At 41.8% G+C, this 13,000-nt stretch overlaps 1 protein-coding gene across 1 annotated transcript in view; it reads right to left on the bottom strand.

The window, feature by feature from the left end:
* Positions 1-13,000, bottom strand: part of TAOK1 (TAO kinase 1) — a 65,527-nt gene that overhangs the window by 15,510 nt on the left and 37,017 nt on the right. Inside the window, exons 5-13 of the mRNA XM_057414787.1 lie at positions 11,866-11,911; positions 10,878-10,974; positions 10,063-10,176; positions 9,211-9,302; positions 6,625-6,718; positions 5,127-5,208; positions 3,014-3,181; positions 1,590-1,793; positions 263-397 (exon numbers count right to left, since the gene is read on the bottom strand). Coding sequence (XP_057270770.1) covers positions 263-397; positions 1,590-1,793; positions 3,014-3,181; positions 5,127-5,208; positions 6,625-6,718; positions 9,211-9,302; positions 10,063-10,176; positions 10,878-10,974; positions 11,866-11,911 — 1,032 coding nt within the window. The remainder of the gene's footprint in view (positions 1-262; positions 398-1,589; positions 1,794-3,013; positions 3,182-5,126; positions 5,209-6,624; positions 6,719-9,210; positions 9,303-10,062; positions 10,177-10,877; positions 10,975-11,865; positions 11,912-13,000) is intronic.

Genomic DNA, 13,000 nt, shown 5'->3' with positions numbered 1-13,000 from the left:
ATGCATATGAAAAGAATAGCCAGCTTATTATTACAAACTGTTTCCTGGGTTTGAAAATCTCTAATATGCACAAATTACATTTGCCCAGGTGTCGCATTTAAGCTTTTATTAACTTACATTCAACTATTTCAGTGATAATGTCTCTGTCACTGTGGATAGCTCATATTATGATGAAATCCTAACAGCTCTACTAGTGACACTGAGCTAGGTTCAAACGTGTCCCTTCCCCTACAACTTCATCCAAACCACCACCTTCACGTACCAGCGATGCTGTGCGTATAGTAGCAAAGTGCTCTCGGTTGCGATAATGAGACTTGTGGCGAGATACTTGGGGAGGAGACTGGGGTTCTGATGCCCTTGTCCGAGGATCTGATTCCTCTCTGTAGTTTTCCTCCTCCTTATCAGCAAATAGTAATGTGAGAGAATAAAGAGAAGCTGTGTTAATCAAGATTTTTACTTGGGTTTGGTTCAAAAGACATCTAAAAGGAAGAAAAACCATTTTACATTCATCAGCCCTGAAAGATTCTCCTGCCAATAAGGTGGTTGAAGGAACAGTCTGCATCAAGAGCTCTGATCTAGGATCTTTGCTTTTGGGAGTTTCATTGTGCATTTTTCTTACCAAGAGGGAAAATGATTAGTTAAAGCTGAAAAAGAGAAAAGCGAATGTAAAACTGAAAAGTGAGTTAGTTGACTTCAACAAAACATTAAAGCTATAAAGTAGATGATATCAAGCCTGAAAGACAAAACCAGCATGTTTGCAACCCTGAAAGAGAGAGGAAGATTTTCACTACACCCACTACAGAAATACCTCAAAGGAAATTTTAGGATTTGTCATGGTGTATTCCACACTCTTATTTTGGGTTTGTCATTCATCACAGAGCGATTAGTAGTTAGATATGATACAGTAATTAACTCCCCAAGGAAATACCTGTGTCTTTGGTGCATATCTGGGCAAAGAACAAAACATTCTAACCACACCTATCATTAACTGAGGGAACGTTACTGCTTTGAGAACACATGTGATAACCCCTCCATAGAGGGAGCAGTATGGATCAGAGGGAAGCTCTCCAGTTTATCTTTCACTGTACAGAGCTGAAGCAGGGGAAGTGGTTTCACACCTTGCCATGGCCAGAGTGCTGTGTTTCTTTTTCCATGCATCCACATATTTGAATCAAGTGCTGCAAAACTGGGTGCTCCAGGAACAGATTTCAGCCACTGCTCTGGGTTCTGTACTTCCCTAACTAGGACGTAAAAAGGGGGAACTCACATCCTTTGGCCCAGGAAGCAGTACTCTGGAAGCATCCACTAAATAAACCTATTCACAACCTCACATTGCAGCTCCTCACAGTAAAGCAAACTCCTTTTGAAACGATTCAGTTAGTAAAATAATTGTTAGTGAATCAACAGAAAGAAATGATTTTTACAGCAACCTTCCAAAGCTTCCAGTGCACATTAACATATTTGGGGCACAGCATTATAACCTGCAGATAATGACCTGGATAGGAAACACAACTTTTGGTCATCATGCCAACCAAACCCTCTCCCTGTTTTACACCTTCAAAGTTATCCAGTATAAATCCAGCGCTTACCGGCTTTAAATGAATGACAGAGCTATTTGACATCACGGTGTGGTCCCCCTCCATCATATCCAGCTCGCTCTTATCATCCGAGGCATCTGGAAGACTGTTAACACTACTGCTTTGGCTACTGGCACTGATAGACATGCTAGGAATGGACTGATTACTTCCGACACTATTCACTGTTCCTGTCCTGCCGACACCGTGATCTTGTTCCTAGGAGATAGGAATTATTAAGAGAACTCAAAATCCATCACAGTTGTATCTATGGACATGACCAAATGAAATGTTCAATCCATTTCTTTCTAAAGGCATCTACCTGTCACATCATGGCAGTTCCCACCCTCTGGGCATTGCCATGAAACATTTCTCTTGTGGGATGCAGGGGAGAGAAGGAGTCAGCCTTGTCAAGATTAACTGGCTGATGTCAGATTCTTTTCAACACAGAGCCTGTTAACAAGCTGAACTCGATCATGTATCAGCAACAGCGTGTCACCAGAAACTGTTCTGACACCAGCATCACCTAAGCGCTCCGCTGGGACCCTGCATCTCACACAGTTTCTCTCTGCACATGAGAACTACAGTCATGGTGACTGCAGTTTGCAACCCAAAACCAGGCTGATTTCCTTGACTGCTTTTTTTTTGTCCCTTTTTCTTTTAAATCAAGTACAAATTTCTATGCCTTAGAACAACATTCTCCAGTCAAAACTAGAGGACTGTTAAGGGCCTTGTACAAATGGTCAAAACAGAGGTTAACTAGTTGCTAAAAGAGTCCTCATGAAGCTTTATAAACAGGCAAAAAAAGCTGGGATTTATGGAACTGGAAGCCAACTGCTCAACCATGAATACATGGCACAGCTTCTTGCCAGCACGAGGCATCTACCCTGTTTGTCCTTGTTTGTGCCTCGAGGTAGCTTTAATCCAAGCACAGAGAGGAAGACACAGTTTATAGCCAGGTGTGTAAACAGCCTTCACTGGTTTTAGCACTATCCGAGTTAGAATCATAGAACCATAGAATTGTGAGGGTTGGAAAGGACCTTAAGATCATCCAGTTCCAACCCCCTGCCATGGGCAGGGACACCTCACACTAAACCACCTCACTCAAGACTTCGTCCAACCTGGCCTTGAACACTGCCAGGGATGGAGCATTCACAACCTCCCTGGGCAACCCATTCCAGTGCCTCACCACCCTCACAGGAAAGAATTTCCTCCTTATATCCAATCTAAACTTCCCCTGTTTAAGTTTGAACCCGTTACCCCTTGTCCTGTCACTACAGTCCCTAATGAAGAGTCCCTCCCCAGCATCCCTATAGGCCCCCTTCAGATACTGGAAGGCTGCTATGAGGCCTCCATGCAGCCTTCTCTTCTCCAGTTGTGGTTATCTGAATGACAGCATCATTCCCTGGTTCAGTGATGAAACCCAAACCTTCCCTCACCTCCTCCTCCTCCTGTGTTTCAACTGCAGGGCCATTGTGTGCCTCCTGGAAAAGGAGCTTCTTCATTTTACGATACTGCAGGTTGTCCAGTTCTCTCACCGCATCCTTTGTTCTCTGAATCAAGTCTATTAACACTGTTTCGGGCCGCTCCCGAAGAACAAACATATGCTGTAGGACACACAAATAGGTGAGTGACCTCTTATGCCCCCAGTACACATGCTTTGAGGATACAACTATGACCTCTATCTGGGTTTGTTAGCCTTCTTCCCTGCCCAGGAGGAGACCTCTGCGGCTCATGCTGGCACTATCTGCAGACTTCACAATCCAGACAGATTTCAGGATGATTGCTTTCTGATGGGAGACATCCACCAAAAAATAAAGATGTGGAAAAAAAGCCAGGAATGGTATTTCACTCATCATGAAAACAGGTTTAGTTTAAAACTGGACTCCTTTGGGTATTGGGGTTTTTAGAAATGTTCTCTACCTGTGGTTTAAAGATGGAAGAGCAACAAATAACATATCAATGCTGAAGTTGTTAAGCTGGCTAGTACCTCTAACCAAATAGTTAAATCAACTCATCACCAAACTCTCACTATAAAACCCTTTTCCTTGTTTAGAAAAGCTGGAGAATCAAACACTCAGCACACAGCTCTGAGTCATAAAATAGGCTGTGAACCTTCAAGCTCGGTTCTAGAAGAACAGTTAGCCCTATTATGTTTTTCTGGGGGGAGATATTCACTGCATTGCACTGCAAAGGTGGCTGCACTTTGCCAATAGGTAAAACAATTCCTGTCGCTGTATGTCAGAAGCAGCTTTTGCAGGCTCCAGCTGAAATGTGCTGTGCAAGCATGAGTCATTATTAACACCACCACTAGTTTCATTTTGTTCCTCTGGAGAACTGCATTGCCATTTCCATCATGTCACAGTCCCTACCTGTCCCTGTGAAGTGGCACGCAGCTGTTTCAGACTATAGATATGGAAGGAATAAATACACAAACGTTTAATTTCCATCAATGTTCTCTTTAATTGCAGTGCACTGCTCAAAATAAAACCTATCTGCAGGGTTCTGAAATGGCAGGACTGCACTCCCACACTGAACCCGTTCCTGGGTAATTGCATTTACTTTCTGAATACAGGTTTTCTTTTTTGAAGAGGCAAAAGTCCTCAGAACCATTTCAGTAAAAACATGCAAAAAAGGGGATGATAAAACCTTCATAAATAGCATCCATTTTCCTTCAGAGCAACTGAGCAGAAACATGGCCAGGATTAAAATAAAGAAACCCCAAAATTATGTCACGAGCACTGTAAAAAGAGTGACAAGTTAGCAGAATCCTGAATGCCACCTGATGCCACAAAGGAAATCCATCAAATCCCACCTACAATAAAGCAGCTCGAACACCCAACTTCTATGCGAGTTGCGTTCACTTAGGAACACGTCAGCTTTTAGCAAGGCTGGCTTTGTTTCCAGACTAAAGCAAGGAAAACCAAGTGTCTGCAGCACACAAGAGCACAAATGGAAGCCAAAGTAAGAAAGCAAGCAAGAATCCTGCAGAAGGCTGAGGTTTATTCATGTCAAGAAATGTATGGGAAAAAAACCCTGCTTTTCCCCTGCTCCCTTTCTCTCAGGGATACCATTAGAACAGCAGATTTCAGTGCTACATGTAAAGCATATAGGTGATGGGAGAGGATAAAAAGCCTTTAGGGGAGTGTGTGTATATATATACACAGAATAAAAAGGGAAACAAGGAAAGGTGTTTGCTAACTAATGCATGGCAGCTCTGTCAGGATTATAGTCACTGGAAGCATAGAGTGAGCTTAAACTGAAACTCCTGACAAGTTGATGGTCATCCGGTGTCACTCGATGGGGTATCCTTTTATGAGAACAAGGCTGGCTTGGAGTGCCACTTAGGGAACTGCCCTAGAAAGGGAAAATGAAGCTAGGACAGCCAGCTCAGAACCCTCCACAGCACCCTCGGCGCAAAGGTAATAGAAGTAACAGGCAGAGAAAGCATCATTAACCACAGCCTAGTATGGCAGGTGAGACAGAAGAACATTGCAGGTCATGGCCCCTTTTTAATACTATGTGGAAAACAAAAAGGACAAGGAATCCAACCTTCAGAAGCTCCTCTGATGTAGGCCTGTCTTGAGGAATTTTCTGGAGGCAAGAATCTACGAAGTTTCGAAAATAATCAGACCTGTGGCAAGAAAAAAGGAAAAGAAAAAACCCCATCTGAGTTAACGGCCCAGTTTCATTCATTAAGGAATCCAGATACTCAGACTTATTTGGGTTGGAAGGGACCTTAAAGATGATCTAGTTCCAACCCCCCTGCAATGGGCAGGGAACCCCTGAGTGCCCCTAGCAGAAAAAGATGGGGAGAAACCACACAGACCCCATATTTCATACTACAGCCTCTGACATCCCTGGTCAAACCAAAGCCCACCATTAGTAGGTAGAGCCCTTTAACCTCAGCTCCCAGGCAAAATGGTCAAGCTTAAGAGCAAATTCCAGAGGAAGGATATTTCCATGTAAAGGCAGACACCCCTGTAGCTCAGTGCAAGCACCAAACCTGGCCACTTCTATATTGCATAAACTCTTCATGGTTTAATCAGAGCCTCTGCCCCATTCCACCTCTGTGTGCTGGTGTTTCATCCACTGGCTGCATTAACACACAATTCCTGAATGCCACCAGCCCCTCAGACACAACTATGCAATCTGTCACAAGTAAGACTTAAGGTCATGATTTGTTTAGTAACTTCTCTCATTCTGCAAGGTAAAACACTGTATTTTGCCCTTGTTTTTCCCTCTGCACACAGGTTTTCAGCGGGGCAGGATTATACCCTGAAAACAGCAGCATATCAGTTGTACAGGTTATCTTTCTTTCCTCCCCCACTGCTCCCATGATGTAATTGGGGGGGGGGGGGGTTGCTACTCCAATTTTCCCAGCAAATTAAATTACTGCATTTTTTGGTCAGAAAAAAATAAAATGCATAAAATGAGCTGAATGTTGTATCAGGCACCAGGGTATGAAATAGCCTCAAAAGAAAAATCTCAGAGGTAGTAAAAGGTAATCTAAAACTCAGGTACAATGTAGGATGTTAGAGGCCCAGGACTGTGGCTCAGAAAAACACCATTAGGGACTTTTTGATTTCTGAAATCAGTTTACTGTGTTTGCTGTTTCAAAAGACAGCTTTGGGGCTGGGAAGCACAAAACGTGCTTTATTCTTCTGAAGTTTACGCGACAGAGGCTTGCCACTCACAAGCAGCGTCTTCATCTCCAACAAAATTTAAGCACTGACAGTGTGGTTGGTGATGAAACAACTCTAAACCCCACGTTTTTGGCTCGCCTGGGAACTTCAAAACTTTACTGACCCATGAACTGAACTTCTTACAGGATCTTCCAGTGGCGTGTTCCACTTTGACCACATTCTAGAGTCTAAAAATGCATATTTAGAGATGGGTCAGTTTTGTATATAAAATGTATAGTGAACCTAGTAAGAACCTTCCAGCTCACATCCTCCCAACAGGAATCCTGCCATTTCAAGAACTCAGCATGACAAAGCACTCCATTTACAGCAATTCCCTGCAACATTCCTCCCTCAGTAATACTCACCATTCATTAGACTGTAGTGTAGGGGATTCATTCTGCGCTATGTGATATAAGGCACTCATTGCGTTCATATTAAACAAAGGAGGCTTCCTTTCCGCTACACACAAAAGAAAATAGTTTTTATACAGGGAGATAGTCTCATGGTTTTGCTCTTTATTTTAGTTTACATCCCTTTAAAAAGAAAACCACATCAGCAGAATCACTATTGCCTGAACATGGAACCCCAAACCAACCCTACCCTGCAATCAGACGGATATGTTGGCATATGTCCTATGCCATTGCAGAAGATGAAAGCACTCTGAAGATCAAATGCCTTGTCCTCTCAAGCTTTTAAATTACGTGGTTTATCATAGTTCAGTTCTCTGACTCTTTTTAATGTACTAAAATTGGAGTAAGTTAACAGTAAGCTCTACAGTCGGTGTTTAGCCACTAAGCGTCCCTGGTTTCACTGCCCCCCACCCCCTTTTTTTAACTACAGTTGCTAAAAAGCTAACAAATATTTAATTCTAGGACAGCAGTGATGAAGAAAAAGCTGGTAACAAGAACCATCAAATCACACTTAACTGACTAAGCACATGGGCAGGAAGTCAGTAACAGGCCAACTCTTTATACTATTTTGAGAGTTGCATTCTCTTTGGCTCTTCTCTCCCTTTCAAGCTTGTGTTACTCTTATAGACTGACACAGCATGAAAGCTTAATGAGGAAGGAGATGATCTCACTGGAACAACAAAACTGAAGCTCCATCAGAATGTTTATGGGGTAAACCTATAAAGCTCAGCCTTGCCATAAACATTCCAGAGGAGCTGGTCAGGCCGCAAGGCCATTCCTACATGAGTGAAAAACGCAACAGAAAATTCTTCCTTCCCAAAAAAAACCTAAACAAGGAAAAATAAAGCTTGTTTTCGGGTTCTGCTTTTCAATTTCGAGTTGCATAGTAGCAGTAAGCTATGCATCAGAGATCACAGTTCACTCATCACTATCACAGCATGGACTAAGCCCTACAAATTCCCTAGAATGGAAAAATTGTGGAGTTAAGCCCTTCCCCAAATGTAGCACTTTACTTTCTGTAGTCTGTTCGATAACTGGTTGCTGCCATCAAGGATGAGGCTGATTATCCATTAAACTCTCTTAACTGACCCCTTAAACTTTTTGAGTCCTAACTGACTGCCCTCCCCAGTTTTTTTCCCTCTTAACTCATCTGAATAAAACAGAAACCTTTAGGAAACACTGACACTGAGCCCTCAATGAAGCCATTTCTAAGACTAAGTGATCATTTGAAGACTACCAGCCATCTCCTTGTCCTGCTTCCCTCCCATGCGTGTTCAAACCATCCCAACTGAGACAACCGCACCGGCCCAGCCTCCAATGCTCTACCATGCTGACCTAGCCTCACCTCCCACTACACTAGGAAGACACAGATGAAGCCCAAAGCTTCATATTGCAAACATGCAGCGTGCAGGAAGGCTCCCGGGGGTGTGGTGGCCATGAGCTCACTGCATTCCTGGAGCACCGCAGCCAGCCAAGTCTCCTTACTCCACACTTGGAGCAGGATTCTGTCCTGACAGTCACACCCCTTCAACTGGCTTTATATTGGCAACCCCCAAAAAAATAATCTCTGCTCTGTAGAAAGAATCTATTTCATGTCCTGGAAGAAAATGAAGTTGACAGTTTGGAATGCCAGACAGCACTTTTAGCTAAACTGTGCAGTTCACATGGATTAACGTGCTCCTGAGAGCTCTCGTTGCTGCTGCTCCTCCACCAAAGTTGGTCTGGAGTATGAGCAATGAGATCTGACAAGGATGGTAGGACAGCCTCAGGTGAAAACTCACCGTCCCCAGTAAAACTTACAGCTAAGTGCTTCCAGAGAGCTAGATCCCGAGTGAAGCCTGAGCAGTGCTGTGCTTCAGTGAGTGTATTTTTGTTCCAATACTGCATGTTTTTAAATAGAATGCCATACTAACACCGGCCTTTAAAACTGATGTTCTGCTTTAAGGAGTCTGCTCTAATGGTGACACCATCATTTCTTTGGGGATTGATTTATAGGATTCCACTTCAAAACTGGATTAGTCTGTACCTTTTCTTTAAAACAGCCCAGATATTTCCCAGCCAAATCTATTCACAAGTGATAACGCACACTGAATATAGCTTTGAAGCTGTCCACTTATCCAAACCTTCACTGTTGCAGAACCATATCTTAGATTTACATGCAAACAGTATCAACTTCTATCATTAGGTAGATTTTCACACTGGCACTTTTAATGGTTCATTTCTAAAGCAGTTCAGCAAACAGACTGGTTTTCAGTTCAGAACTGCCTCTCTCACAGACTGTGAACATCTTTAGTGATACTGTCTGGCTATTTTCTTTGTCTACGTAACTCTTCCTTCAGGTAATGAAAACACCAGTTCAATAAACACCAAATTGGAGATTTGAATTCTAGAGGTCACATTTAGCCCTTTTCTCTAAAACTTAAGCCCCAGAGAAACCAGGACGAGGACAGAAGCAGAGATCTTCTGCACTGTGATTCAGCTGAATAAGTTCTTAGTATCAAATAACTACATTTTATAATTTTTTCAAATAAAATAACTTACCTAACTCAATACAGGTAATTCCAAGAGACCAAACATCTACTTTGCCATCATACTGCCCTTCATCCATGGCTAAAATCACTTCTGGGGCCATCCTAAGAGAAGGAAATTGATGCTCATAAAATTCTGGGCAATGGCACACATTATATCAGCATCAGTACTCCAATGAAACAGGCTGCTTCACTGATCTCAGCTACTGTAAGCAAATCATTCCCCAAGGTATCAGGCATGGACAGGGAATACTGCGAACAAAGACCAGGCACCCACAGCAGCACAAGCCTGTGGAGAGGCTGTGTGCTGTTCTCCTGTGCTTTGCTCAGTTCTCCATTCTTGAGCATCACCAGCTTTTTTGCCCTCCCCCAACAATTTAGCTGGCTGGCCAATTCTGGTGAAAGAATTAGAGCATGCAGTTGTGTAAACACCACAGACTAGGTGTAAGAGATCAAAAGCATACAAGGGAGCTGCAAAGGGTTTTGGTCAATGAACCTGGCCTTTCCTATGGAAGAAAAAACACTTCAGTTATTTCAACAATTGGACGCGGCAAGAACATATGAATTGTTAAAACCACTGGGGGGGGAATGATTTAAATATATTAGGAGATGATTCAATCCCACCTCTGCTGCTTAAAGTCAGCCTAACAATAGTTTTATTACTGTTTGTGAACTTTAAATGCAAGAATTCACAACTTCTTGAGGTCAGAGCCTATTTACTCTTTAATCTTTGGCAAAGTCCATTTTATCACTGCGCAACTTGAAGACTACAAAGCTAGCTCAAATAAATCCCAAGTGTATTAAATACCCAATATATGATCTTTTCACTTCACAAAGCCAGAAATACGTGAAGCTCTTGACTTACCAATATGGCGTCCCCACAAATGAGTTGGCAGGAGATGCTATGGAAGCAGACCCAAAGTCAGCAAGTTTCACCTGTCCTGGCTCTGTCAGCAGGATGTTTCCTGCCTTGATATCTCTGATTATAGAATACAAGTGTCAGGATTATTCCTCTCCAAAAACATAAAATCTTCTATAAGACAGACTACAAAACACACCAGATTTTCTCCAAGTACAGGAGCTTGAACCTGAAGGTTAATGCCACACCTGGATAAGCTTCATTTACAGTTCAACAAAACCTCCTGAAGTAACCATGTCCTTTATCAAATCTTTTCAGAAAGTCCTAATAACATAACTATTTAAATCCTCCATCCTATTAAAATGCAGCAGGCCCTTTAGACACAAAGAACATTTGCATCCCATACTTACTGTGTGCTTCTCAACAGGTGTGTTAATATAAAACTGACTTTTGAGGTACAAGTGTTCCCCCCACCCCAGCAATCTCTGCCTTGCAGTTGCCACAAGGAAGTTAGGTGAACTGAGCCTGCCTTGCTATTCACAGCTTCAGGGAACAATCAGCATCATATCAAGAATTGAAAAGCTTAGTAGACTCAAAGCAATTCTGCACAAATTATGAACACCAGCTGTAAGAGACAGTGCATATGGAGATATGTAGCTTGCTAGTATTTGTCTACTATAAATCACTAGCTGGGGAGCAGATGGGCAGAGCAAAAAGAAAATCTCTTGCTTGCAAATATTGAATTTGGGATGAAAGGGAATACAATCAAGAAAATAAATTACCTGTTAAGTGTGTGAGACAGCAAAAGTATAACCACTTACCTATGGATCATATTGTGAGAATGCAAGTATGCTAATCCCTGGAGAGCACCATGGGTAATTGCTGCTATTTCCACTTCTTGCAATGGCTTTTTATGAACTTAAGGAAAGAATTTATTTAAAATTCAATATTAAAGAAAACAATGCAGTTTGCAGCATGCAAGTGAGTACTGTTAACAACATAAACAGAGAGAAAATACTGAAAAGCCATTTTTACTATGTTCAGTTTGAGAAGCAAATGTAAAAATTAGTTCACAGTGTACATTCTGTTATCAGATGTAATCTTCTAACTGTAAACCAGCACCTATCTACTATAAAAGGGACTACTTTGCAACTGTAAACTGTTTTCCTGTCAGTTCTGCGACCATCCTCCCAAACACCTATTTGAGACTCAACATTCAGTTTTCCATTAATGAAGCTAAATCCCAAATCCTAGGACTTTACAATGCACACATGAATAAGCTGTAGCAACACAGATGACTCTGGCAGCTCAGCCTTTTGTCCTGAAACGCTGCTGGCAAGGAAAGGAGATGAACAACTTACTGGCCACACATACATCTTCAAAGAAAGTTCCTTCAAGAAGCCTGATAGAAAAATGACCGTTTAACAACAGACCTCATCAAGCAAAACCCTACTACTGCTGCAGTGCTATTTTAGTCAACAGGCCTGCAGTTGTTAGTAAGCATTAGGATCAACAGCGAGGGTTTGCAGAAATAACTCTTGAACTGTCATGACAGGAGAACCTAAAACTCAGAGGAAAATAAAAAGCTGACTGACAACTTTAAAACAATACAAACCAAGGGGAAACCAGGCCCCTAGGAAAGCTGGTGTTTGACACAGAAACCATAACAGCCAGCAAGAACCTGGGAAAATGAACCTGTCCACTCAGCCCACAAATAAAACTACCCACTCATGGACAACTCTGATGCTGTAACCTCCTATTTCAGCACTCTACTCCTGACTTTCAATCAAGTAAATGTGAATAACATACCTTCTAGTAAGTCTGATGCTGATCCTAAACAATATTCCATAACAAGCTGTATGGGAAGAAATTAAAAGGAGTTGTTAGAAAATCTCTGATAGTAAATGTATGTTTTCTAGGTTCCTGTGGAAAAAAATCAAGAAACATTCCCTGGTGCATTCGGTGCAGACTGCCATAACAAACCAAGTACTGCTTGTAACATACACCCCATCCTAGAACCGTCACACTGACCTCTCCTATGAGGACAGCTCTAACTAGAATTAGCACAGCCTTCCTGTGGAAGATAACCAACCCACAAAACTTGCCGAGGAAGGCACAAAAGCATGTTCAGAACCAGTTATGTATTGTATAACAGATCTTATTTTATATGCACATACTTAACAGCAATGTTAAATTGCACTTAACAAGCTTATCAGAGTATTAAAGGGCTATTTAGGGATTTACTTAAGATTTTGTCCCAGTCAGACTGCAAAAAAAGAAACTAAAACTTTGTCCTATGGATTTATTGAAGCTAACCCAAGATCAGTACTTATAATTTCAACTGTTAGTTCAACAATATCAATTCTTTAGTATATCATACTACAAAAACTTCATCTGAGAGGTGTACATTACACTTTTTACCTGATAAAACGCTTACTCTGCATAGCAAATCACATCTATTCCTACCATAGGCATTTTTATGCACACACTCTCAAATAACCCAAATTTAGTTGGGGTGTGAGAGTGGGTTTTGTTTGTTTAAATCAAATGTATGTAACGAATTAGGAGATAACAGCCAGAGATAAAACCAGCTGGTTGGTTTTGTCACCTGAACACACACACAGAAATGACAACGAAGTAAACACTATACAACAGTAGAATTTAGTGAAACAGAAATACTTATACCTCAAAATAGACTTATTTATATTATTATGCTATTATTACTCATTTAAAATACTCAGTCCATCAAGCTAAATACACTAGAAAAACAACCCCCTTACTCTGCAAATGAAAGGGAAAATTTCCCTAAATCTTGTTTCCAAAAACTACACTCAGTTTTGCTGAGCAACTGTGAGGTCCTGGGCTACCCTCAGCTGAGTCTGTGCAATGCAAGTGGTCAGGTGCCTCTTGAAAGCCAGCTGGAGAAATTTCAAACTGCCCTTAA

The sequence above is a fragment of the Pezoporus wallicus genome, unplaced genomic scaffold (genome assembly GCF_028554395.1).
Source record: "Pezoporus wallicus isolate ANWC-B61680 ecotype Strahan unplaced genomic scaffold, APGP_CSIRO_Pwel_v1 contig_8517, whole genome shotgun sequence".
NCBI lineage: Eukaryota > Metazoa > Chordata > Aves > Psittaciformes > Psittacidae > Pezoporus > Pezoporus wallicus.
This window is presented reverse-complemented; position numbering and strand designations above follow the sequence as displayed.